The 26638-nt window shown below is 36.3% G+C and overlaps 1 protein-coding gene across 5 annotated transcripts in view; it reads right to left on the bottom strand.

Annotated features, from left to right (window-relative positions):
• NELL2 (neural EGFL like 2) overlaps positions 1 to 26638 on the bottom strand; it is a 406132-nt gene that overhangs the window by 78329 nt on the left and 301165 nt on the right. For all 5 annotated transcript variants that reach the window (XM_057299468.1, XM_034935992.2, XM_003825751.6 and 2 more), the window contains 2 exons: positions 23576 to 23698; positions 19904 to 19999 (listed from right to left, as the gene is read on the bottom strand). In XM_057299468.1, coding sequence (XP_057155451.1) covers positions 19904 to 19999; positions 23576 to 23698 — 219 coding nt within the window. The remainder of the gene's footprint in view (positions 1 to 19903; positions 20000 to 23575; positions 23699 to 26638) is intronic.

The raw sequence follows: 26638 nt of genomic DNA, 5'->3' as shown, positions 1-26638 counted from the left end.
ATTGCACCACTGAACTCCAGCCTGGGCGACAAAGCAAGACTCCGTCTCAAAAAAAAAAAATATATATATATATATATTTTTTTTTAAATATGAAGTTATATACACATTTGTCCCTATTCAGAATGAGATGAGACTAAAAATAATTAACGTGATTATTACTAATGAACAATAACTATCAAGCTTAATCATTTAGATCCATTAGAAATATATTACATTACAAAATTGTTAACACATATTATTTTATATGTATTTTCATAGCTTGGCCAAGGGAATGATTTGTGATGGTGCATCTTTTCTATTAATGTCTAATAATGCTGGGTAGGTGGGTACAATACATAGAATCACAGAATCCAAAGGAACTTCTGGAGTCAAATAGTCCAACTATATGTTTCAAGTATGGATAGATAGCCGACCGTATTTTTAAATAATTCCAATTTAGTAAACAGCTACGTTTATTTAAAAACTCCAGGTTTTCTGAAAGCCACCAAGTAGCTAGAAGAAATCTCAGAGAAAAAAGTCTCACTTGGGCCTAGCTTTCCTTAGCTTTTGTGCACCTCATAATAAACCCCCTTGATGGTCACCAATCTATTGCTAAATTAGCAAAATTTTTGGATTGAAAATTACGTTATAAAAGTTGGTTTCGGCTGGGCGCAGTGGCTCACACCTATAATCCCAGCACTTTGGGAGGCCGAGGCGGGCGGATCACGAGGTCAGGAGATTGAGACCATCCTCGCTAACGTGGTGAAACCCTGTCTCTACTAAAAATACAAAAAATTAGCCAGGCATGGTGGCAGGCACCTGTAGTCCCAGCTACTCGGGAGGCTGAGGCGGGAGAATGGTGTGAACCCGGGAGGCGGAGCTTGCAGTGAGCCGAGATCATCGTGCCACTGCACTCCAGCCTGGGTGACAGAGCAAGATTCGGTCTCAAAAAAAAAAAAAAGTTGGTTTCAATTTTGAATCGTTGTGCTTGATTGCTTGACCTAAATGAAATGGAACATAGCACATCTGGGCACATCTGGCAGTGACTGATAAGCACCATGGCTGAGTTTGTCTCATAAAGCCACAGCCTTGTGCCTCCTCTCTGAGGCAGCCTGAGCCATCAGGAACACCCTCCCAAGCCAAGCTTCATGGCCAAGGCTGTGGGGGTCTGTTGAAGGAAACCTCTCTCTCATGATCATGCACCCTAGAGGCCCCTCAGACTGCCAAAATGACGTCCACTGGCTTAGGGGACATTGTGGAGGATAATTTGTCTCAGGGATCTTCCCTTGCATGCCACAGTATGCTGGAGACGGCACTGAAAGTAGTCAGTGTGTTAGATCTGAAAGTATGCTTATGTATGTTTCCTGGCATTAGGCAAAATCAAAGGAAAGAGAGTGTGGAACAGGTCTAAACCTGAGTGAGAACCATCATTTATATGCTTGCTTTCTTTTTATTATGGTAAAATGTTCCATATTTTAACCATATTCAAAATTTTCCATTTTAACCATATTTAAGTGTACAATTCAGTGGCATTAACTATATTCACAATGTTTTGTAACCATTATCATTATCTATTTCCAAAATATTTCATCACCCTAAACAGGAACTCTGTATCCATTATGCAATAATTCCCCATTCCCTTCCATCCCTTGCCTTTGGTAACATCTAATCGACTTTCTCTCTATAATTTCATTCAGCTATTTTTAATAATTTTATTTCACATGTATTTAGCACTTAGCATGTGCCAGGCACTGGCTACTAAGTGTTTTGCATGAATTAACTCATTTAATACTCATTACCACCATAAGGGGTACCATTAACTCCTTTTCACAGAGGTAGAAATAGAGATTAAGAAAGATGGAGTTACTTCTCAGTATGGCATAGACTGTAAGTAGCAGAACTTCAACAATGAACTCCAGCAATCTGACTCCAAAGCTCACACTTTTGACTATGATGTTGGCCTGCCTACTGTTGAAAATTCTTTCTGAGTTCTAACTTTGTATTTAAGCTTACACTCATTCCTCTCAGTCAGTCTAGTGGAAAAAAAAAACAGAACTGCTAGGCACCAAAATACTCCTTTTATGGCATTAATTTTAAAAGACAGTGATGAAAAAAAATTGCTCCAGGCAATCTTTTCAAGCACAAAGAGACACTACTTTTATTTATTTATTTATTTTTTTGAGATGGAGTCTGGCTCTGTCATCCAGGCTGGAGTGCAATGATGTGATCTCAGTTCACTGCAACCTCCGCCTGCCAGGTTCAAATGATTCTCCTGCCTCAGCCTCCCGAGTAGCTGGGACTACAGGCATGCACCACCTCCAGCTAATTTTTGTATTTTTAGTAAAGACGCGGTTTCACCATTTTGGCCAGGATGGTTTCAATCTCTTAACCTCGTGATCCGCCCACCTTGGCCTCCCAAAGTGCTGGGATTACAGGCATGAGAAGAGACACTACTTTTAAGCGATGCTTGCTAAAAGTGCATCCTTTAAGGTTGCTCTTAATTAGTAATCTTGGCTTTGTTTGTAACAAAGGAAAACCAAAATTTATTCACCAAAATGCCTGTTCAAGTTCTCCTAACAGAAACTTTGCACAGATCCATTCTCACACTGAATATCACCTACTTTTTCCAACCCACTAAATACCATACAGTTAAGTATCAAATGCATATCACTATTACTTGAATGACTGGTGTCCAATTTCATTTTCACTTTGTTCATATGCCCATTCCATCTGATCCCTGCCTTCCTCTTGTCACATTCCTTTCCCTGAGTCACACTGATACCTACCCAACTCCTAACTTACAGTTTATTTTACTGTATAATCACCCTAATCCAATTTATAGGTACTGATTTATTATTTTTTGCATATATGCCAGTAGGCAAATTTCTCAGAATCAGGTGAGAGTGCAGTCATTAATTATAATGCTTATAGTTGCTTACTTATAGTTGAATTTTATATTATTTTTGCATATATATTTTTATACACTTAGTATATATATATTTATCATAGTTGCATTAATTATAATGCTTATAATTACGTTCCCTGTCAACTAAGAACACCTGTTTTCTTCTAACAGCTGCTTCCCAGTTGTTAAAGCCAATATCACCCATTAGGAGAGATGACACATTGCATTTTGAAGTCCCTGTGAATGTCACAGGTATATAGTTTTCAAAATGCGCCCAGGTTCATCCTTAAGAGATCTAGTCCATACAGGTTATATCCTGCTGAAGGTAATAAATGCTTACCTTTTCAACAGATTTTTTAAAGCAGTATACTTATGAATTTTATAATAGTTATTTCGTTTATCTAGATATAACTGAAATTGTGTTTTTGCCATAAAAACCATTTCATAAAATACTGGATTGGTTCCCATGAAGCAATGTATGAAGTTCCATGAGTTTAAGATAGTGTTATTGTACTTTTGAGATTAATAACAACACAGAAGAAAACATAGGGGAAATGCTTCAGGACATTGGTGTAAGCAAAGATTTTATGGGTAAGACCTCAAAAGCAAAGGCAACAAAAGCAAAAGTAGACAAATGGGATTAGATCAAACCGAAAAGCTTCTGCATAGCAAAGGAAACAATCAAGGGTGTGAAGAGACCACCTAAAGAATGGAAGAAAAATCTTGCAAACTATTTATCCAAGGAATTAATATGCAGAATATACAAAAAAAAAAAAAAAAAAACTTGACTCAATAGAAAAAACCCAAATACTCCAAGAAAAATAAAGGGCAAAGGATCTGGATCAACATTTCTCAAAAGAGAACATGCAAATGGTCAATAAATACATGAAGAAATGTTCAACATCAATAATCATCAGGGAAATGCAAACCAAAACCATGAGAAGATATCATCTTACCACAGTTAGAATGGCTATTATCAAAAAGAGAAAAAATAACAAATGCTGGCAAGGATGTGGACAAAAAGGAACTCTTATACACTGCCGTTGGGAATATAAATTAGTACAGCCATTATGGAGAACATTATGGAAGTTCCTCAAAGAACTAAAAATAGAATTACCATATGATCCAACAATCCCATGACTGGGTATTTATCTGAAGGAAAGGAAATCAGAATATTGAAGAGATATCTGCACCCCCATGTTTACTGCAGCACTATTCACAATAGCCAAGATACAGAATCAACCTAGGTGCCCAACAACAGATGAACAGATGAAGAAAATGTGGTATATATACATGATGGAATACTACTCAGCCATAAAAAGGAAGAAATTGTGTCACTTACAGCAACATGGATGATCCTGGAGAACATTATATTAAGTGAAATAAGCCAGTTGCAGAAAGAGAAATACCACATGCTGTCACCCATACATGGAACCTAAAAAAGTTTATTTCACAGAAGTGGAGAGTAGAACAGTGGTTACTAGAAGACAGAAAGGAGCGGGGATAGAAAGAGGTTGTTTAAAGGATACAAAATTACAGCTAGATAGGAGGAATAAGTTCTAGCTTTTTATAGCATTGTAGAGTGATTATATTTAATAATAATTTACTGTGTATTTTCAAATAGCTAGAAGAAAGAATTTTGAATGTTCCCAACACAAAGAAATGATAACTGTTTGAGGTGATGGATGTGCTAATTACCTGATTTCATCGTTAGACATTGTATACATGTATCGAAATATGACTCTGTATTTCATAAATATGTACTATTATTATGTGCCACTTAAAATTTTAAAAATTAAAGATTAATAACAATCCAAGGTAATTTGAAGAAACAGGATAAAATTGATACAAACGTGGGAGCTGAGAGCAAGGCAAGGATACTTCTTGTTAGACAAACCAAGGAGAGTTTTTCGGAAGAGTGGTATCTGGATGGCAAAATGGGGAAGGGGTAAAAGCACACATCTGTGGCTAGGTTTAACTATTCAAATCAAGAGTCTACCAAATGCTAGCTGTGTGACCTTGGATACATGATTTAACCTCCCTAAGCACTGGTTTTAAAATGATCAGAAAAAAATTATACCTGCCTCATAAAGTTGCTATTATGATTTAAATGATTTAATAAATGTAAAGCAATTAGCACAATGTTTGGCATGTGGTAAGTTTTCAGTAATGACCAGCTGATGTCTCAGAAAATTTAGAAAGGCAGGTCAAAATAATAAATGCATAAATAGGACAGTGGTATATGTCATAATAAAGGAAAAGGTCTTGATTTAGGAAAATATCTTGATTACTTCTTTGGGTAGAGAAAGTGATGCTTTGTTTCCCTCTTCCCAGAGCATGGTGGAGAGGAAAAAGATTAGATAGTTAGGTAGACAGACAGACACAGAACAAGAGGGAGATAGAGAGAGAGAGGAAATGTAAAGATGTGAAATTGAGAGCCACAAGGGAGGATAAAAAGAGAAACAGTCCAGGGAAAATGGAGGGCTGTAAGGTGAGAAATACCTACCTGGTAAGAAAGAACTTTGTGCAGGGGTCAGTCTCTGGGGACAGAAGCCTATTTATTTTGAGGGCCCCTCAGGAAAAAAAATATTACCAAGATATGTGCTATTGCAGATTTTACAAAAATATATGGCCAAGTGAGCACATTGCTAGGGCTCTTTCCAAGGGCTGGAAAGAAGCCTGGTTGCATTAAGAGAGTAGAAACTTAAACTTCATTAGCTTAATGGAAAATCTGCCTCTCATTCTGTGAGAAGAAATAGCCAAAGCATTTTTAGAAAAATGGGATCTCTATTTCATTTTGTCTTTTTGACATTTGTTTTGTTCCTCTTTGGTCCTCCTCCATTTGCCTCAAAATTTGGAACACTCTGCTACAAACTGTTTGTATGGGTGTTGCTTTGAGGGGAATGAAGGAAATGAAGGGAGATGAGTCTCTCAGGCATAGGTGATTCCAGTATAAAAAAGAAAAGCATTCATGATCTATATAACCCAAGGAAAGCAAGTCACTGCATAGTGCTAAATGTCCAAGTGAAAACACAATATAGCCCCTTGGGAGTGGGAGTTCAGCTTAGGAGAGGTGTCGAGATAGAATAACTCCTTTTGAAGAACTGAAAGTGACTGAGATCCAGAAAGGAGATGGTAATAAGAAAGAAAAGAGATGATTACGTGTATAATCTTGTAAAACTTCCACATTTAGGAGATAAGCAGCAACAGAAGAAAAAAAATGCAAAAAAAGGCAGTCAGGCAGGAGGGAGAGGAGTAACAGTGAAAGCTCATGGGTGTGAGAACTGCCATTTTGGAGCTATATTGCAGTGTTTTATTAGGGGCTTTACATTTACATGGTACTGTGTGTAACTTCAGGCTTGTCAATTTAATAGCTATGTCACCTTTGGCAATTTACTTACTCTATCTTTTCTTTAAAAAAGTGGGTGAAATAAACATACGTGTGCATGTGTCTTTATAGTAGAATGATTTATAATCCTTTGGGTATATACCCAGTAATGGGATTGCTGGGTCAAATGGTATTTCTGGTTCTAGATCCTTGAGGAATGGCCACACTGTCTTCCACAATGGTTGAACTAATTTACACTCCCACCAACAGTGTAAAAGCATTCCTATTTCTCCACACACTCTCCTGCATCTGTTGTTTCCTGTAGCCTTGTAGTATAGTTTGAAGTCCGGTAGCATGGTGTCCCCAGCTTTGTTCTTTTTGCTTAGGATTGTCTTGGCTATACGGGCTCAATAGCAAAGTCTTGGAACCAACCCAAATGCCCACCAATGATAGACTGGATAAAGAAAATGTGGCACATATACACCATGGAATATTGTGAAGCCATAAAAAAGGTTGAGTTCATGTCCTTTGCAGGGACATGGATGAAGCTGGAAACCATCATTCTCAGCAAACTAACACAGGAACAGAAAACCAAACACTGCATGTTCTCACTCATTTATGTGGCGGGGGGGAGTCAAACAATGAGAATGCATGGACACAGGGAGGGGAACATCACACACCGGGGCCTGTCGGGGGTGGCGGGATAGGAGAGGGGTAGCATTAGGAGAAATACCTAATGCAGATGACGGGTTGATGGGTGCAGCAAACCACCATGGCATGTGTATACCTATGTAACAAACCTGCACCTTCTGTACATGTATCCAAGAACTTTAAGTATAATTTTAAAAATATATTATATATATATATGTACATAAGAAATACTGATTACAAATGTAGAATAAAAAAGTGGGTGACAACACCTATGTGAGCAAAATACCTACCACATAAAATTGTTGCAATACTTTAGTCTGGAGAAAATATCATGTCAAGAAAACCAGAGAAAAAGGGGGTTGCCATAAAACTTTTGATTCCTAATATTGAATGCTGCAGAAAGGTCAAGAAATGTGAACATTATGGAGATAGTGATTAAGAAGTTATATCTGATTTCCACGAGAGTCATTCCAGTGGAAGGGTGAAGTCTAAATTAAATGACTATAACAAGTATAGAATACTGCTTATAGACAAATTTCTCCCTCCTATTTGCCTGTCAAGAATATAAAGTCCTTGAAGATAAAGATCTGGTCTCAGAAAATATAGTGTAAATATTTATTAATAAATCTAACAAATCTCCCCATTCTGCTTCTACATTATCTAAAATTAGTTTATTTATTCTAATCTAATGTATTTTAGACACTTACTAAATATTGCACTTATACTTACATACCTTACAGTTAGTGTAAGGTACAAAGTTACCAGTGTAAAAGAGATTCAGTACCTTCTGGTTTGTAATTAAGTTTTATGATTTATACACAGAGTCCCCCTTCTCATCATTCACTGAGTAAAAGTTTTGGCATCCTGTAATGTGTAACTTACTCTTGATTCTTGCCCACTCAGTAATGTTTAGAGGTATCTGTGTTTTAATTAATTTATTTTTGTTGTAAATGGCCGAAACCAAAAAGATCATAATGAATAATAAATTGTCATGCTTACACAATCCATTAGATTGATGGATTTTCAAGCAAAAAGAAACACAAGCAACTGTAGTCAACTAATTTTCTTTTCCTCCAATTAAACATTTTTAAAGAAAACGATAACAACTAGTAAATATGCTTGGCTTCATATTAAAAGGACAAAGTCAAGGTTTATTTTAAGGCTGGAGTTGTCCCTTTTAAAATATGAAGAAAAAACATCCGTGAGTGAAAAAGTAATTTATATTTTAAAAGCTGCTAAGGCAAATGAAAACACACCTCATTTAAGAAGGAGAGGTTATATATCTTAAAAAGCTAAGAATATAAGACTTACTTTAACTTGTTTTTTGGTTTGTTTGTTTTGAGATGGAGTCTCGCTCTGTCGCCCAGGCTGGAGTGCAGTGGTGCGAACTCGGCTCACTGCAAGCTCCGCCTCCCGGCTTCATGCCATTCTCCTGCCTCAGCCTCCTGAGTAGCTGGGACTACAGGCGCCTGCCACCACACCCGCTAATTTTTTTTTTTTTTTGTATTTTTAGTAGAGATGGGGTTTCACCATGTTAGCCAGGATGGTCTCGATCTCCTGACCTCATGATCTGCCCGCCTCGGCCTCCCGAAGTGCTGGGATTACAGGCATGAGCCACCACGCCTGGCCCCTTTAACTTGTTTTTTAAGGCTTTTGATTAACCTAAAGGTTCAAGTTCACTCTTATTCAGGCTTCTAATTATCTTATGATATGAATATTGAGAAAATCGGCAATGAAAACTCTGTCTAACACTTGAAAGTATATTTTCACACATTTAATCAGCTGTTTGTTTGCCTCCTAAGGTTCCCACCAGTAGAAATTTATCATAAAGGCTTCCCCTGTAAATTACAACTATTGGGATTATAGCTCTAGAATTCATTCTTCTTAAGAGCAATTTCTTCTGGGGTTACCATACCCGACAAGATTTGTAGTTAGCAGTCACTTAAAAGGTATTAGTATTATTTTTGTACCCATCTGTTTCTCTGTCATTGAGATAAAATGCTCTCTGTGCATTTTGACAGTCGGAGGTATTAAGCCCCAAGAGAAAAGAACTGCATTTTACTTTCTGCATCTTCATACACATCGTGTTGTGCTGTTCACACACAAGAACTTAAGAAATCTTTAATGTGGATAATTTGGCACCCATATTCCACAAAGTTTACTGCTATTTCAGTCATTTTAGCATCCTATGGTGCAGTGGGAGGCCAAATATCAGAACAGAAAGAGCGTGGAAAATTTTAATATGACAGCCCTAGAAATTATTCTTTTCTATTCCATTTTACTGGCTGTACAGACCAGAGCAAATTACTTAATCTTTTTCAACCTCACTTTCCTCATCTAGTAATAATAACCACTTCAGAGGGTTATTGTAGGGATTGCGGTAAGGTCATGATAATAGCTAACATTTACTGAGCCATTGCTTGGTTTACCGTATTAACTAATATAATTCTCTCAACAGTGTCATGAAACAGGTTTTTTTTTCTTCTTTAAACTACTATTATTTTTTGGAGAAAGGGACTTGCTATGTTGCCCAGGCTGGTCTTGAACTCCTGGCCTCAAGTGATCTTCCACCACCTGCCTCAAAGTGATTACAGGCATAAGCCACATCACATCCTGCCTAAAATAGGTATTATTATCACTCCATTTTAAAACAAGGAAATTGAGGCACATAAATATTAAGTAATTTGCCCTATTCCACATAGAGAAGTCATTTGCAGAGCCTAGATTTATAGCCAGAGAGCCATCCTCCAAGCCTACTTGTAACTCTTAACCTTCATGCTGCACTGCTTGTTTATTATTACACTAAATGCCCTTAGACATGGAGTTTGAAGCAGCTACTGTTCCAAACAACTATAGCAAGAAGAATTTTAGATAATCCCAATAAGTCAATGCCATCTTGTCCCAGAGTGTGGAAATCTTAAGTGTCCTTAGCATTTCGTTATCTAGACTCTGATTGAACATGCAGGGTGATCTATCCCTTTTTCCTATGGTTCTTGTGATTAGTAAATTTCTTATTTGGAGTCCAAACCTGCCCCCTGGTAAATTTACTAGTTTTCCTCTCTGGAGCAACAAAGATTAATCTAATCCCAAATCCACACACTAGTTTAGCTCTTCATGTATTTAAGGATAGCTTTTACAGCACCTTTCATTTTTCTTATTTTTTAAAAAAATATTCCTGATGAAGATTTATTCAACTACCCTCTTATATCTGCCAGGACTTTCATCTCCTGGAAAACTTTTCCTCAATTATGCTTCCATTTGCTGATAGCCTCTTAAAACTATTGGCCCAAAGTAAATACAATATGCCATTATAAAATAAGTAACGTAGAATTTAAGGAGAGTTTTGTTTCATAGACCCTGTTTCTTTTAATTATAGGTTAAGTTTGCATTTTCTTTTAAAGTTAGCACATTATACTTTTGGCTCATACTTAACTTCGAATCAGTAGCCAAATAAAGCAGAAAAACTGTTAAACTTAGTTCCCTCTATGTTGCACAATTGGTTTTTCTAACCTAAATGCAAGAGTGTATTTATACTTTATTAATATTCATGGACTGCCTACTATATGCAAAGCATGATGACAAGCCCTATGAAAAACACAAAATCATAGGTTCCATCTCTACTTTCCATGGAACTCATACTCCAGTGGGAGGGAATGAGGAAAAAGGTAAGGGAGGAAAGACAGACACCTAAAGAAAAGAAAACTAAAGGAAAGGGGCAAAGAACACAATGAGTGTGGGCCAAAGATGGAAGAGATCAGAATTAAGGATCTAGAAATGTTGAGGGCTGAAAGCAGGACAAATGCAGGAGATGGTTTTGTTTGTCAAGTGTCATGTTATTTGATCCCATTGTTCCTACAATTTGAATAGCTCTGAATCTTGATCCTGTCTTTTGTCATATAAGCTACCCTCTCAAAACTGTCATTCACAAATTTGATTGTTCTTCTTTAACTTGGCCCAAAACCCATTATTTGCTATTTAACTTGATCCTTGTGCACCACATTTTACTGTAAGTCTAAAAAAATTAACCTGGAATATAATTTATTCTCTCAAAAAAAAAAACAGTAAGTTTTTAAGGGAGAGTTACCTATTAGATGGATAGGGCTGACTGCTGTAAGGTTTTTTTTTTTTGTACCTAAGTCCTAGTGGCTTCTTCCAGAAAGTTTCCATGACAGAAAGCAATAGACACTGACCATAGATGAGAACCCTTTGGGAAGAAGTACAGACTCTGGGAGCATTAGAAATTTAGGAACGGAAAAAAACAGCCTCATCCCCCAGCTCCATTCCTAGTAAACCTCATAAACTTCATATCATTATTGTTTTTTCCTATGTTCCTCCTCATTTACATTCTCTCATCATAAGTTTCACCTCACAGTCTGCAGATTTCTGAACGGCCAAAGTTCATCACTCTTAGGAGTCATTCACTGAGCATCAGTGAAATCATACTTATGTTTAAAACAGGTGATTTTCTTTCTTATTCCAGCAATACTGAGACCTGCATAACCTGAAAATCTTTCTACATACACATGGCTTAAAAATATAATATTAAACTTATAACTGACCTCATTGAAAAAATGAAAATTCCTATGTGGCATAAGAAGCCAAACACCAGATATGGATTTATGGGCCAAGTGATTGACAACAGAGTGAACCTGGTCTTATAGGAGGCTCAAGACTCCAGCATAGGCAGAATCCTTGGAAGGCCTGCCCCTCAGTTTAAGAGTAAGAAAGAAATACACACACACACACACACACACACACACACTCTCTATCTCTCTCTCTCACGCACTCACAGATTAAAAAAATCTACCAGCATAGGTGATTAGGAGGAGACATAATTTCTACCTATGCTTGAGTGGGGAGAAAAAGAAATGTTAGCTCTTACAGAATTTTGAAGTTAAAAATTTATATAATCTGTGTGGCATACCACTTGGCAAAAACATTAATGCAAATTATGCATTGTAATGCCCCTGCTACACCTGCGGAAACAAATGTAAATTTTCCCTGGAGGGAAAAGATCTCAGACTTCACAGGTAAAGCTTCAATGAAGATAATAAGGTCAGACACCAAAAGTCCAAAACACATGAGGAAACAATCATGAGGCAAAAGTCAGCAAACACAATAAAAGATAATTTAGATCCCCTCGAACTTCAGGCAATAGAGCAATGCTGTAAATTTTATAATATAATATGAGTACGTTTAAAATTGTTAAAGACATAAAAGAAGGAATCAAAACCACAAGACAAAAATAAGAACTAAGGAAAAAAGAACCAAAAGATATGAGAAAGAGAACTCCTAGAAATTAAAAAGTTATTAAAATTTAAAAACTAACAAACTAAATAATGGATCAGACAAAGCTGATGAATTCATCTGTACACTGGTGGATAGGTTTGAAAAATTATCAAAGGCACAACACTGAGAGATAAAGAGATGAAAAGTATAAAAGAAAGTGAAGAATTATAGAAAAGACAAGGGCCAACATATTTCCAGAAGGAGAGAATAAAGAGAAGGGGAAAGAAGCAATATCCGAAGGGATAAAGATTGAGTGGATTCCAGAACTGATGAAAGCGGTTAACTCTTCAGATTCAGTCGTCTAAAGGAGTCCCTAGCAAGGTAAATAAAAATATTAATAAATTCATACCCAGGCACAATGCTTTGAAACCACATACTCCAAAGAAAAGGGAACCTTAAAAGTAATTAGAGAGAAAGAGACTATGTTTTAAAATGAATTACAATTGAATTGAAAGCAGACTTCTGAACAGAAACCTCAGAGGCCCCCCCAAAAACAATGGAATACTGCCTTCATAGTGCGTAGGGAAAACCTAGAATTCCGTTTTTTTTTTTGTTTGTTTTTTTTTTGTTTTTTTTTTTGAGATGGAGTCTCGCTCTGCCGCCCAGGCTGGAGTGCAGTGGCGCGATATCTGCTCACTGCAAGCCCCGCCTCCCGAGTTCACGCCATTCTGCCTCAGCCTCCCGAGTAGCTGGGACTGCAGGCGCCCGCCACCACGCCCGGCTAATTTATTTATTTATTTATTTATTTATTTTTTGTATTTTTAGTAGAAATGGGGTTTCACCGTGTTAGCCAGGATGGTCTGGATCTCCTGACCTCGTGATCCGCCCGCCTCGGCCTCCGAAAGTGCTGGGATTACAGGTGTGAACCACCGCGCCCGGCCGGAAAACCTAGAATTCTACACCCAAGAGTTGGCCACTAATAGAACTGCTCTAAGAGAGTACTAAAATATATCCTTCAAGAAGAAAGAAATGAAACAAATAAGGGAGGAATAGAATGCAAAAAACAAAAACAATTTCAGTATAAATAAAATGTTGCATTCAACAACAATGTTTCTCCAGCATATTAAGTTTATGCCTCCCCCGATTATACTTCTGATCAATAGAAGTTCATCAGCTTATCTATATTAAAAAAATCAGAATTTATGAATGAGAAAATTGCAGAACATTCTCAGCCAACACATGGGGGCACCCCCCAAAAAGAGAAAGATCTTGGCCCTAAGACATGTATTCCTATTGACACCCAGACTTTTACAAATTAAAAGTCTACTATTTGAATGGCAGAAAGCCTCAGCTTTCCTATTTGAACTACTCTGTCTAACAAGGACTTATCTATGGTATGATTTCCAGGATATTTTGTTAAGGGAAAAAGCAATGGTTGGGAAATGGCTATAAAGGAAATTTACTTTTCATTATATGCTCTTTGTACTTTTAAATTTTATACAATATGTACATAATGTTTATTCAAAATATTAATATTCAATTAATTTTAAAACAAATTTAAACAATTATCTTAAAAGTGACTCCATTTGGCTAGTTTCAAATAAAAAAATAAGAGGGAATAGGGATCCTGGGAATTCAAAGGCACAATACAAGTTAATATACAAAAATGATCTATTGAAAAAAATAATATTTTTAAAATAAAACTGAAGATCTTATCCAAATTCCCAACTAATTCCACTTGGCTTTTTTCTTTTTCTTGGAGACCTGCTCTCTAACAGCTTGAAAGCTATTTTTTTCCTCTTACATTTTCTCCATGATGTGTCCTCATTTCCAGTGTTAATTAGGTAGGCCTTACAACAAAAGAGTCTGAAAAATTTCCCCATCATAGTTGTTATCTATTATACACGACTGATATATAGTGTGAGTTAGATTTTTTCCAATTAACCTGAAGGACTTGGAAGAATGACTTTGAGATTTAACACTAAGAACTTTTGACTACTTTTTGAATAATATAAAGATTTATATTTTCATAAAAGATTAATTTTTAAAGTTTGCATTAGGACAAAAATAAAGCAATTTTAAGCAAATGTACAGAATGCAAATCACTAAATTAAACATTTTAAACCACTATAGTACAGTAAAATTATACTTAAAACTGGTTTATGAATGGATCAAGAAAACTAGAATCCTTTATTGCTCTTAACCTTTCTCCTATAACATCTCAGGGCATCTCCAGCTAATTCAAGGATGTCAAAGAGTCTCAAACAGTTCTGTCTATAAAAGTTTATTTACAGTTCAACTTAAAATTTACAAAATCATCATATCAGGTGTCATTTACTGAGTGCTTACCAAGTCTTCAACATGGTGCTATGTGCCTTACTTCATTTAATCTCTAGAACAAACCCATGAGATAGATATTACTATCATCTTTATTTTCTACATGCACAAATTAAGGCATAGTGAAAAAAAGGAAATAACATGAAAAGGGTCACATAGCTGGCTGGTAATAGAACTAGTTCTCAGGCCAATGTTTCTCTGACTTCAACTTTTGTGTTCTTGACCACTATGTTAAATTCTTCAAGGAGAACTGGGGTTTGGCATAACATTAAGCAATTAAAATCTTATTTAAAACAGATTAAGGATCACCAACATAAAGAGAAGTTACGTCTTAATTATCTAAGCCAATTCAAGCAGGGTACGGTCAAAAAGCCTTTGGTGAGAGTGCTTTTTGTTTGTTGTTTTATTTGTTCATTTTATAACAGAAAAAGAATCATTGGTATCTACACCCCTAATTCACACAAAGTTCATTAAAACACATTCATTTATCAAACATAATTGAATCACTTTTATCACTGGAGACAGTTTCAAGATCAGATGTGTCTAGTGAGTGAGCATGAGTGTAGATCCCTTAGGCAGATCAACAGAACCCTCCGTGAGTATGTGCCCACTCTGCAAAATCTACCCAATGAGCTACTTTGCAGATCTTCCCTTGTAAAATTAAGATTCAGAAAACTGAATTTAATAGGACAGTAAAGAACTAGAAGCAAAGCTTCCTTAATTCCAAATTGTCTTTATTACAGTAAAGTATATTTAATGATTTGTGTACATGAAATTTGCATTTGTTCAGATAAAGCAGAATAAATTCAAAATAAAACTAAAAAATTCTTGTTGGAAAAGCAGATGTATCTACAGTTTTTCTTTTTAATTTCTTTTTATCAAATTGTCTCAGATTTTCTTCTCAATTTCTCCTCTTTTCTCACATAAAGATATATATTTTGGTAATGTATTTCCACTGTGAGTCATATTGGTAAGAAAAGGTATGCCATGTCCCAACTGTTCTGAGAATTTTCCCTTGCTTCTGAATTTTTTTAGACTTCGTATGTAAAAATGATATACACTTATACATATTTCTGGAAAAAATATGCCTTAAAAAAACAAATATTAATGAAATCAACATATACCTTTTATGATGAAAAATGTGCTAATTTGGCCATACCAGGAAATGTAATAGTTTGACATTAACAATAAATGCTAACTTTGGATATAACTAGCAAGATAACTTTTTTCTAACAAAAATAATTTCTATTATCCATACTATAACAGTAATAAAATAAACTTTAAAAAAATCAACCAACCTCAATCCATTTGAAGTTACTTTTGAAGTAAAGCAACACTCATGTAGGCCTCATGCTTCATTTTTGTCATTTTGAAACAACACATATTAAAAAGCTACAAAAACACTTAGGGGTGCAACTTAAATTTATATTCATTTAACAACTCACAAAAATAATTAAAATCTCATCTTATGTTTGATATGTGGCTAAGAAATCCATTATTTGCACAGGAAAAAAAAGCATTTATCATCAAAATGTCTGATCTCTTCTTTGATACTGCAGCAATTTTTTTTCAGCTTTGCCATTTGTTACCAACTTTTTCCCAGTTATAAATATTTTAATTTGATTTAAGTCAGCAATTGCTTGTAGGGGACTGTCAAATCTTTTAGAGTTATGCTTTAAATCATTACTGAAAGATTTGCTTTTAGTATAATAAGACAGCTTTGCATATTAATTAGATCATCAGACACATATTTGCTGAGGTTTAGCAATTGTGTAATAAATACAATATGGCAGTGATAAAGCTGTAAACCTTGGCACATAGCTTCAGCTTTCTAATACATTTTATTGAGTTACCCAAGAAATAATCACCCTGCTAAATCCAAGTTAAACACCTGATGGAATATTAGGATATTTAATTAAAAATGAAGTTATGCTGTACATGTGGGTGATTTTATACAGTGGCTAAAAAAGAAGTCCATAAAAAATTAATTTCGCTCAGTAAAAATCACACACATCGCCCTTTTGTGAAGTGGTAAATGAATGCAACCATTCCTACTAAGATACACATGATGCAGAAACAGAAATGAGGGGAGGGTGTTTCAGAAGAGACTTCAACTAAAGGAACAAGGGGTGGTAAGTGCAAGACACATTAAGATTTCAAAAAGCAAGTAAATCCTATTATTTCATCCTCAGTGATTCCACTGTGATGGCTCAGCAGATGGCCACTGGGGCTGCACAATAATTTCCTTTCTAAGCTATCAGGCAGCATCCAACTCCAGCAGGCCAAATTTAGGCCATTCCTATACTTGGAAATTTTGTCAATCTGGAAGCATCCTTTAACTTTGGAGAGAAAAACTGCCACAGTCTTCACTGTTAAAGACAACAGGTTGAAGGGGGCATAACAAAAGGCAGAGACCTGATGAAGGATGATGGTATGATGAATTCCTGGGACGAAGCATGGCATAAGAAATAAAGGAAAGCAGGAAGAAAGGAAGAAAGAGAAGGAGGGAGGAAGGCAGGACAGGAAAGAGAGAGAGAGGAAGAAAGGGAGGGAAGCAAGGAAAGAGGAAGGAGTGAGAGAAAGGGGAAGGAAGGAAAAGAGAAACACTGGGCTAGAAATCAGAAGACCCAAGTTCTAGAATGCAGATCTGGATCAACAATGAAACACCTATATAAGCTACTTCACGTTTCTGTGCCATATCTATGCTATATGATAGTATAGAACTAGATAACTCTGAAAGCTTCAACTAACATTCAGAAAAGTCCAACAAATATGGACACAGCCACACCATCTTTTTCTTCATCATTTAATTGATCACTTATGTGTGCATTTATTTATTCACCAAATATTTATGGAACAACTACTAAGGGGCAGGCCTTATACTGTTTCGTGATGATACAAAAGCAAATAAGATACATCCTGTACCCTCATGAGATTCACTGCCTGGGGGTGGGAATGAAGTGAGATGGCAGAAGCACAAGAGGGTAAAGCTGGGTGGATATGCAGGGCCAAATCCTGAAGGGCCTTACTTATCATGTTAAAAATGTGGCCTTTATCCTGAGGGCAATGGGGAACATGAAAGTTTTTCTTCAGTCTGGAGTGATATGTTCAGATTTGTGCTCTGTTATTCTGTGGATACTGGACTAGCCAGAGACAAACCTGAAAGTCCCCAACAACTGTAGCACTGACCAGAATAGAAAAAATGGACCCTGGTAAAGACAAGGAATCAAAAGGATTTGACTGGATGTGAAAGAGGACAAGAGGGAAATTGCTCCCTGATGACTGGCTTAGAAGACTTGGTGGATAAGGTGGCTATTCGCTGAAATAAACTAGTAAGGAAGGAAGAAAAGAAGATTCAGGTTTTGGTAGAGGACGGTAACCGGTGAGGCATGAATCATGGAGGAGATAATGAGTTCAGATTGAGGTCTTTGGATTTAAGGCACCCAAAGAAACATACTGGGATGCACTGGATAAAAGCCTGGATTTGGGAGCAGAATGACCTTTGTATCAGCTTCTAACTCTGATGCTAGGAAAAAAAAAAAAAAAACATTAAACACCCTGAACCCAGTATTTCTGTATGCAAATACAGATAATAACTGCCTTAGAAGAGAATGGCGAAGAGTAAGGTGATGTATAAAGGGTACAACACAGAGGGAAGTTAAGTAACTTGCCCAAGGCAACATAACATATAAACAGTACAACTAAATTTTGAGTCCACATCTGTTCTCAAAGCCCTTGGCTGCCACAGACAGCTATTTAGAATCAGTCTGGGATTGTCTTCTTACAGACTGAAGGTTCAAGTATAATGAAATAGAGAAAGCTACATGTTCTCTTGGGTTATTTTTAACTCCAGTCTTAAATATTACATTGCCAGTATTAATTTTATGCCATTCCAGATTTCTACAATCTTGTGATATTTTCTCCTAGTGGAAGAATCCTGTGCAGGATTGTGCACGGCCACTGTTCATCCCAGATTTTCTGGGACAGCTTTTATTTCAAAATTCCACACCATTATCTTCACACCATTGAAATGTCCTGAAAAAGCCAGTATTTCTGTATCCAGCCTCTGTACCAGAAGCGGCACACAAATATTGTATTCAGGAAGCCTTGTGACCAGAGGTGTTGATGTGCAGGAGGTCCACAGTGCACCTTGATGTGTAGGGGCAAACTGGTGGAGAGCATGCCATAGAAACATGAGAGGTCAATTGCCGTAGAGGTGCCTGATTTGATTTAGTATATCATATGGTAGTTACTAAAAACCTGTATTTCTAACAAGTTATCAATCTCTATAGGTGACTCTCATGCACAATAAATTTAGGGAGCTTCTGATTTAGGAAATGATCCCCTTAAGAAAGAATCCTACATACCAAAGATAGACACTATGCATTGTCCGTCACAGACTTTTGAAATCAGTCACTGAAGTTTGAAAAACACCACTTAGCAGTACTTATAGAAAGAGATGATCTAGTGATGTAAGCCCTTTTGTGAGCATCCTTCTGTGCACAGTAGCAGATTCTATTCAGTAAAATGTTCACTTTCCAAATGGAGCAGAACATTTTCTGTCTCACATTCTGGTAAATCAGTGTTTTTATTAAACTAGATGACTCTGCAAGTGGAATAGAGGCAGAGCATGTACTGTATCTATTGCATTGAGATTTATGAAAAGCAATATGAGATGACAACTGTCAATTGCCAGTGGCAGAAGCTTTCTTTTAGGAAGAATAACCTGATTCTCTGAGGTCATCACTATTGGAACCTATTGAACCCAATGCAACCAAAACCACTACTAGTATGATTTTAATTAGGACTTAATACTCAAAACATTTTTTTAAATTCCCAAGATGTGTTTTTCATTGGACAAAGTATTTTACTTTAGGGTTATAAGTTATATGTAGACTATATATTGTTTTTAAAATAATTTTTAAAGCTTTTAATATTCATGTCCATCAGAAAGAGTAAGTTCAGAATGGATCTGAATGAGAAATAATTGAGGAGTAGAAAACTTTAATTATTTTCCAGATAAATAATTATTAATGAATAATTAAAGGGCCAGATAAAAATTTATTAAAAATTCCTAATTGTAGATGCAGGTGATAGTGTGTTCTCGGCACTGAGTTGGCCATAAGCTTGAAATCTAGGCTTTAATATAGTCATATAGATTCCAGTAAAAATTGATTCCAAATGAGTAAAATGAATTATGAAGTCATAAAATCCTGGGTAATTCCACACATGTTTCTGAAAAGTTCAATATGCGTCTAGTTATAATAGCTGCAAAACCTTTTTAGAGTGACTTTGGGGAATCGCCCAGCGAAATGCATCACTGAAACTTCCCACCTCCTCCCTCCTATCACTTCCTTATTAATAGCTCCATGCTTTGAGAGCCCACTTGAAACTTGAAACATTATTTTCCTCATGGATTACTTTATGCATTGGCATAAAAATTCATTTTCTAGAAGATGAAATGATATTCTTACCCGTTTCACAGCTGGGTCCAGTGAAGCCTTGTGGGCAGGCACACACATTAGCGGCAATACAGGCTCCTCCATTCCTACAGCCATCTTTGCAAAACGCTAAAATAATTCAGATACATGATTTTAGCACTTTAGAAGTAAGTAGTTTAATAAACTCCAAACCTAGCTTTTCATTATCCCCTTGGAGATGTAAACATCAAATTATAAAAGCTATTTTAATTTTGTTTTCATGTAATATTTCCCATACATGTAAGAAACTTCAACACAACTTGTAAAACAGTACTCTTTCCAATGTTAAAGAAGTATTTCACCCTTAAAACAAAATACTGAAATTTATTTGAACAACAAACAGCAAATTTACACAATAGGAAGTACATTAAAATTCAGATTTCTTCTCATTGTAACAATCCACCTTGAAAATAAACCTGAAAATGGCAGCTATCCTAGATGGAGCAAATCACCATCTAAAGAACGAGACCATGAAACAGGAAATGGTTGAATCCCATGAGGCTCTGACCACTTTGCACACTAGCCAAAGTGCCAAAATAGTAGGAAATGCTCCATCCTTCAAAAATTTGTAAGCGGGTCCTGGTAATGAATTAACCAATAGTAAGAAAAATTCATTAGAGTGGTCTTCAGGGAGACTCTTAAATTCCTCTGCTTAAGGATAGGTCAGAATCCAGGATCAAGGGCCAAGACAACCTGTTTTATCAGAGTGGTTTTGGGAATGAGGCAAGTTGTTCTGTGAGTAGGAAGCTGAACCATTGCAAGGGAGCCAAGGTCTGTACCATTGCAAGGGCGATCTCTTGAAATGTGCTGTCTTCGAAGAAGTGCATAAAAGAAGGAGAGAAGAGCAAGACAAGTGAGTACAACAAGAGAAGAAGAGAAAAACAAAATGGATGAGACTGAGCCCCCTTTAGAAGCTTATATTTCCACTTTGGCTTATTGTTTGGCTCTGTAAGGCTCAGCAGCTGCTTCCTCAGCCTGACAAAGTCTATAATGAGTGAATTAGACCAGCTTGTTCCCGGCATTAAGGCAAAAGTTTTTTCTATAGTTTTCTGGCATGTGCTTCCTCTAGTTAGGTAGAATACACTTTTTCAGAGTAATAAAATGTAGAAATCTGAAATTCTAGTGATGAGTTAAAGAAATGGACCCAAAGAGTCCATTTGGCTTCTTTGGTTTAAACCTCATAAGTGATAAAGAATGTGGGTGTCAGACCATGTACATATTTTCACTGGAGTAATTTGCAAGGTTGCAGCCTGTTGATACCGCACAGAACTCAATGATTCAGCTCCTACATTTAATCTACTTATCTCTCAGATTTTTCCCATTCCAAACAAAGATATACAGGAACCGAACAGTCTTTATTCGGGCAACCTGTAGTCCTAACTTCCAGAAGAAATTTATAGATCCTTGAAAGTTCTCCTTCTTTCAAATACAAGAATTATCTGTCTGCATCCGTTCATAATTTTCAGAGTTCTTTATTCTATGAACTTTATTCTTCATACTACATAGGAATTGGAATCAAGCAGAAATAAGAGAAAAGCTTTCGGGCTCCTAGATGAAACCTTAAGCCTAAGCAAACTCTCAGAACATTCAGGTGATTTGGGGGAAGTCCTAAGGACTTAGTTATATTGTAGTCTCCACTCATGCATTGGAAATGCATTTCAAGATCCCCAGTGGATCCCTGAAACCTCAGACAGCACAGAAATCTATTTTTGCATATATATATACATATATATGTATATATATATATTTTTCCTATACAGACATACTATGATAAAGTTTAAAGTATAAGTTATGCATAGTAAGAGATTAACAACAGTAATTTATAACAAAATAGGTCAATTATGTTGCATTTTGGGGCCATTAACAGTAAAATAAAAATTACTTGTTTTTGTTTTACCCATTTTGAGTTAGGTTTTGTACATGGTGTTTGTTTTTTGTTTTGTTTTGTTTTTGTTTGTTTTTTGGTGGAGATGTTGCCCAATCTGGTCTCAAACTCTAGACTCAAGCAATCCACCTGCCTTGGCCCCCCAAAGTGCTAGGATTACAGGTGTAAGCCACCAAGCCCAGCGAAAATAAGGTTTACGTGAATACAAGCATTGTGATACCTCAACAGTGTATTTGATAATCGGGAAGGCTACTAAGTGACTAATGGTGGCTAGTTGTAGGCAGTGTGGACACACTGGACAAAGGGATGATTCACATCCCAGGCGGCATGAGGTTGGACAGTGAGAGATCTCATCATGCTACTCAGAATGGTGCACAGTTTTAAACTTAAGAATTGTTTATTTCTAGAATTTTCCATTTAACATTTTCAGACTGCGTTTGACCGTGGGTAACTAAAACCATCAAAAGCAAAACTGTGGGTAAGAGGGAACTGCTGTACTATACTTTACATTCTAAAAGTCTAGCTTTTCTCAGGATTTGTTTAGTTTTTCCAAGCAAATTTTTGTGGGATTTGAATCCCCAAATAATTAGGCCTTTTTCAAAATGACCTACACTAATGATTTCCATGGAGTTTTGAAAATCAGGGTAATCCTCTGGCCTACCCATCTCTGGCTACAGTGTATTTTTGTAGACCAGGCCTTAAGACCCATCCTCATAAGACACTGCATTAACAACTATTCCTTGTTCTTTCCTACCTCACACAGACGCGGTATCATAGCAAACTGATTTTAGTGAACTCTGAGATAAAGGACACGGTATATTTGAGAAATCAGCAGTTTTGAAGCTTAAAATGCCTAAATTGGATAAATCATATGACATTATAAGGGATGTAAATGTTATACTATGGGAGTTTACAGTTTCCAAAAAGGTCTTCTATTTCCCTTAGGAGGTAGGAGGGAAAGACTACAGTGGGGGGAAAGGCGAGTTAATGGATTGTGGTGAACTAGAGTTGTATTGTCTACTGATGGAAAAAGAAATCTGATCAATGGGACATTTAAAAGAATGATCAATCGGCATTAACAAAGAAGCTAAAATAGGAAACTATAACATGTAGAGAATCAATATTCATGGTTAATTAATCTTCCACAGTAGCCTCCAACACTCACAAGAGAGCAAAAAAAAAAAAAAAAAAAAAAAAAAACTGTCCTACTGACTCAAAATGGAGTTGATTCACATGGTAGCATAACAAATAGGTTGACAACGCTCCCAGAAAACAGCTATGATGATGTACGCATGTTTGGGCTCGAAAAGAAACATCCGAAGCTGGGAGAGTGCTAAACTGGATGAAAAGGAAGGTTCAACGAAATTAAAGATCAAAGGGTGTAGAAAGAACAGACTGAGCAAACTGGAAGAAGAGAAACTTGGGATTAGACAATAGAATGTTGAAGTTTAAGACTTCCAAGATGGAGCAGTTCTCCACAAAAATGCCCAGGATGTGGTGATGGGTATGGGTTTGATAGAAAGGAACAGAGATGAAAACCACTGTGGCTAAGGTCAAGGAACATTAGGTCAAAGGAGCTGAATGGTTTGGTCACTTATACACTGAAGTAACCCAGGAGGATGTCAAGACCTGAGGGAAAGACTATGAGCCACAAACCAAAGCTTTTGATGTCTGTAGGAAGTACCTGGAATGTACATAACAGTAATGATAAGGTGTAGAGGAAGGTAGAGATGGATGGCATTATACATAATGGAAGAGGCACTGGCATTTAAACCTTTTACCTTTGCATGTCGTTCCATTCCCTGTATAGCCCGGCTTGCAAACACAGTTGTGTCCTCCAACAGTGTTGAAGCATAAAGCATTTTCATCACAGTTGTGCTGATTTGTGATACACTCATCATGTTCTGAAATGAGGAATACAATTTTGTTACTCAAAGTTATATTTCCAAAGCTATATTTTAAACTACACCTTCAATCTTGGTTATTGCATGGTAAATTCTTTCAACCACAGACATAACAAATTATAAATTATAGAAGAGCTCAGATTTTGAAGTATTATATACTCTTCTTGATGTACATACAAGTTCACACATTCACAAACATTGAATGCAAAATAATTTGGACAAAAGGCCTACCAACGGTTGCAAGAAATAGAGATGGGAGGCAAAGATGAGGATTAATTCTAGAAGTAGACTACAAAGTCAGCTGTATACAGTTAATATTTGGGGAGTTACTCTCATGAAATAAATCTGTCACCTAACTCATCTCTGTAGCATGTGAACAATGTGAAATTGTATTGCTTTGTAAGTCATGACCTGTAGGATAATAAAGCTGAAGTTCTAGGAGTTAGGTGCCTGCCGTTAACACCTGCAGCCACACTTCCAAGCCTAAAGATACTTATGCTAACTGTCTGGGGAATCTTTGATCTCTTTAGTAAGTTCCCTCACTCTGCAAAGAAAGCAGCACAAATCTATTAAAAGACAAACTTGCTTTTGTAATATGTGCAAATACAAACTTTAGAATATGTAATCAATATAGTATCTGCTCTAACTGCTTATAACTTGAAACTCTGGAAAGCACTGAATTACTTGATCCTTACAGCACCCCTGTGGGAGAGGCAGAACCAATATCATTGTAACCATTTTCAAGGTGACTCAACGGTGGCTCAGAGTGTTTAAGTAGCCTGCCCAAGTTCACAGGAATATCAAGTAACTTCAGAATTCTAGCTCAGCATTCAGCAAAGATGTAAATGTAAGGAATAAATACAGTGAACATGAGAAAGCAAACAAATCTAACATCAAAATACAGATGAGGAGGAAATGCAATATGTGAGAAAATGCACACAAATTAGTTCAGCCATCTAAAATCCCTACAGTGGCACTACTTAGTACTCAGTCTCTTACATGAATATTATTCAGGCCTAAAACAAAACATACATTTTAATAAACTACATTGATTGAGTCATTAATTTCACGTAATATAAATCATGAAAGCAATGAAATATTTGATTTTACTTTAGAACTCTGTATTCCAGACATTATAATGGTAATATATCTGTAACTTGTCTTTGGCATAATAGATCTGTAACTTGTAATATATCTGTAAATTGTCTTTGGCATATACAGTTAAGGTTAGACTAAAATCACTTACTTCAACTACTAAAATAAAATGCCCTTCATTTAAAAAAAATAAAAATTGTCATTTTGCTATGGCATTTTATGTCTCATTCTATATAAGCACAAAGTTATGATAGCTTTAATTATAACCCTGAAACTACATTCTTAGAGATTATTCCCAATAATCCTTTAGAGGAAAGAAAGATTTCAATCACCAAGGTTCTAGAACTGCACAAATGGATATATTATTTTCCAAATTCCTGGCTGAATAACCCAAAATTGCACAAAATTCCACCCTTATTATCTAGTATCACAGAACATTTCATAGTTTTTATAAATTCATGCTTACTACTGGTAGCTTAGAAAAGAGCTGGATTACACATGGGTCTCCTAATTGAGGCTACCCTTGGACCACCGTAAAATTTCAGAAGGGCTAGAATGGGCAGCCCACCTACCTTTGGGTTCTGCTGCCTGAAGCAAAATAAATCTACACTTTGAATGAAGTTTGCACCTGCTGCCAATTTCATTCCCAGTGCAATTCAAAGTGCCGCAGTTAATCTATAAATCTCTATATGGACAGCCGTAGGCCCTTAAAACAGAGCTGCTGATTGATTTGATGCTGTTTTAATCCCTGCCTTGGTTGTCTTTTTAATTAGACCATACTCACCGGGTAGAGAAAGGACCTAACAAGATTCAGTTTAGCATCTAGCATGATAATGTTCAATAAACGCTAAATAATTACACAATCTGGGACCTGGTTTCCTCTGTTGTCATTTACTCTCATGGGTACTGAAATGAGAAAGTGGGCTCCTAGGCAATTCAAAGGCAAATACAGTTCTGAAGGCTTTAAATGCATCCATGCCTTTACATATATATATATGTTCCCTGTGACTGAAGTGTCCTTCCCCACAGATTCTCCCGGAAAACACTTACCATTTTTAAACATTACAATAAAATGTCATGGGTTGTGCGAAGATACCTTAGTCTCCCCCTCCTACAGAGTTAGGGGCTGCTATCTATTTTCCCTAACACCACATACAAGGTTCTATTATTCTCTTTTATTGTAATTTTATGTCCATTTCTCTTTCTCTTTAGTTCTCCATTCCTAAGCTCCACTCTGGGACTGTGAATTTTTAGACCAGAATTTTGTATTTTTCTTTGTATCTCATTTAAACATTCAAAGAAGGTTTCTTAAATAAATGATTGAATGAACAGATGGGGCAAGATAGGAACTACTTCCTTTGCCATCATTCAAGACAATCCCAGTTTGCTCAATTGTAGACTACATGCCAAACACAGAGCTCTTAAAAATCCGAGCTGTTTTTCACATTGATTTTACTATGGTGCAGTTTTCTTTGATTTTGGATATTTCAAATATTAATTAAGATATTAGGACACCTTTTGAAAACAGAAAATATTAATTCCTTTACACTATCACTTTAAATCTTTTCACACTACTTAAAATAAAGTTGGTTATAGCTACAATTTATGAACTAATGTAAACTGTGTGCTTAAGAAAACCCTTTTTAAACGACTGTAGTCTCAAAGAAGATTTGATAATCCTTCACAAAAACAGAATATAAATGAAGCAACAAGCAAATATTCTGTAAAGTCATCTCAATAAATAGATAATTATTAGTGCTCCATTTCCAGTTTTGGTCAAATGTCAATTTCTCATCCTTTCTCTGACTCACACTTCCCTGAGGACTCCACCATCAAATCACTAGT

This window comes from Pan paniscus, chromosome 10 (genome assembly GCF_029289425.2).
Source record: "Pan paniscus chromosome 10, NHGRI_mPanPan1-v2.0_pri, whole genome shotgun sequence".
In the NCBI taxonomy this organism is placed as follows: domain Eukaryota; kingdom Metazoa; phylum Chordata; class Mammalia; order Primates; family Hominidae; genus Pan; species Pan paniscus.
The sequence above is the reverse complement of the archived record's forward strand: the minus strand, read 5'-3'. Positions and strand labels throughout refer to the sequence as shown.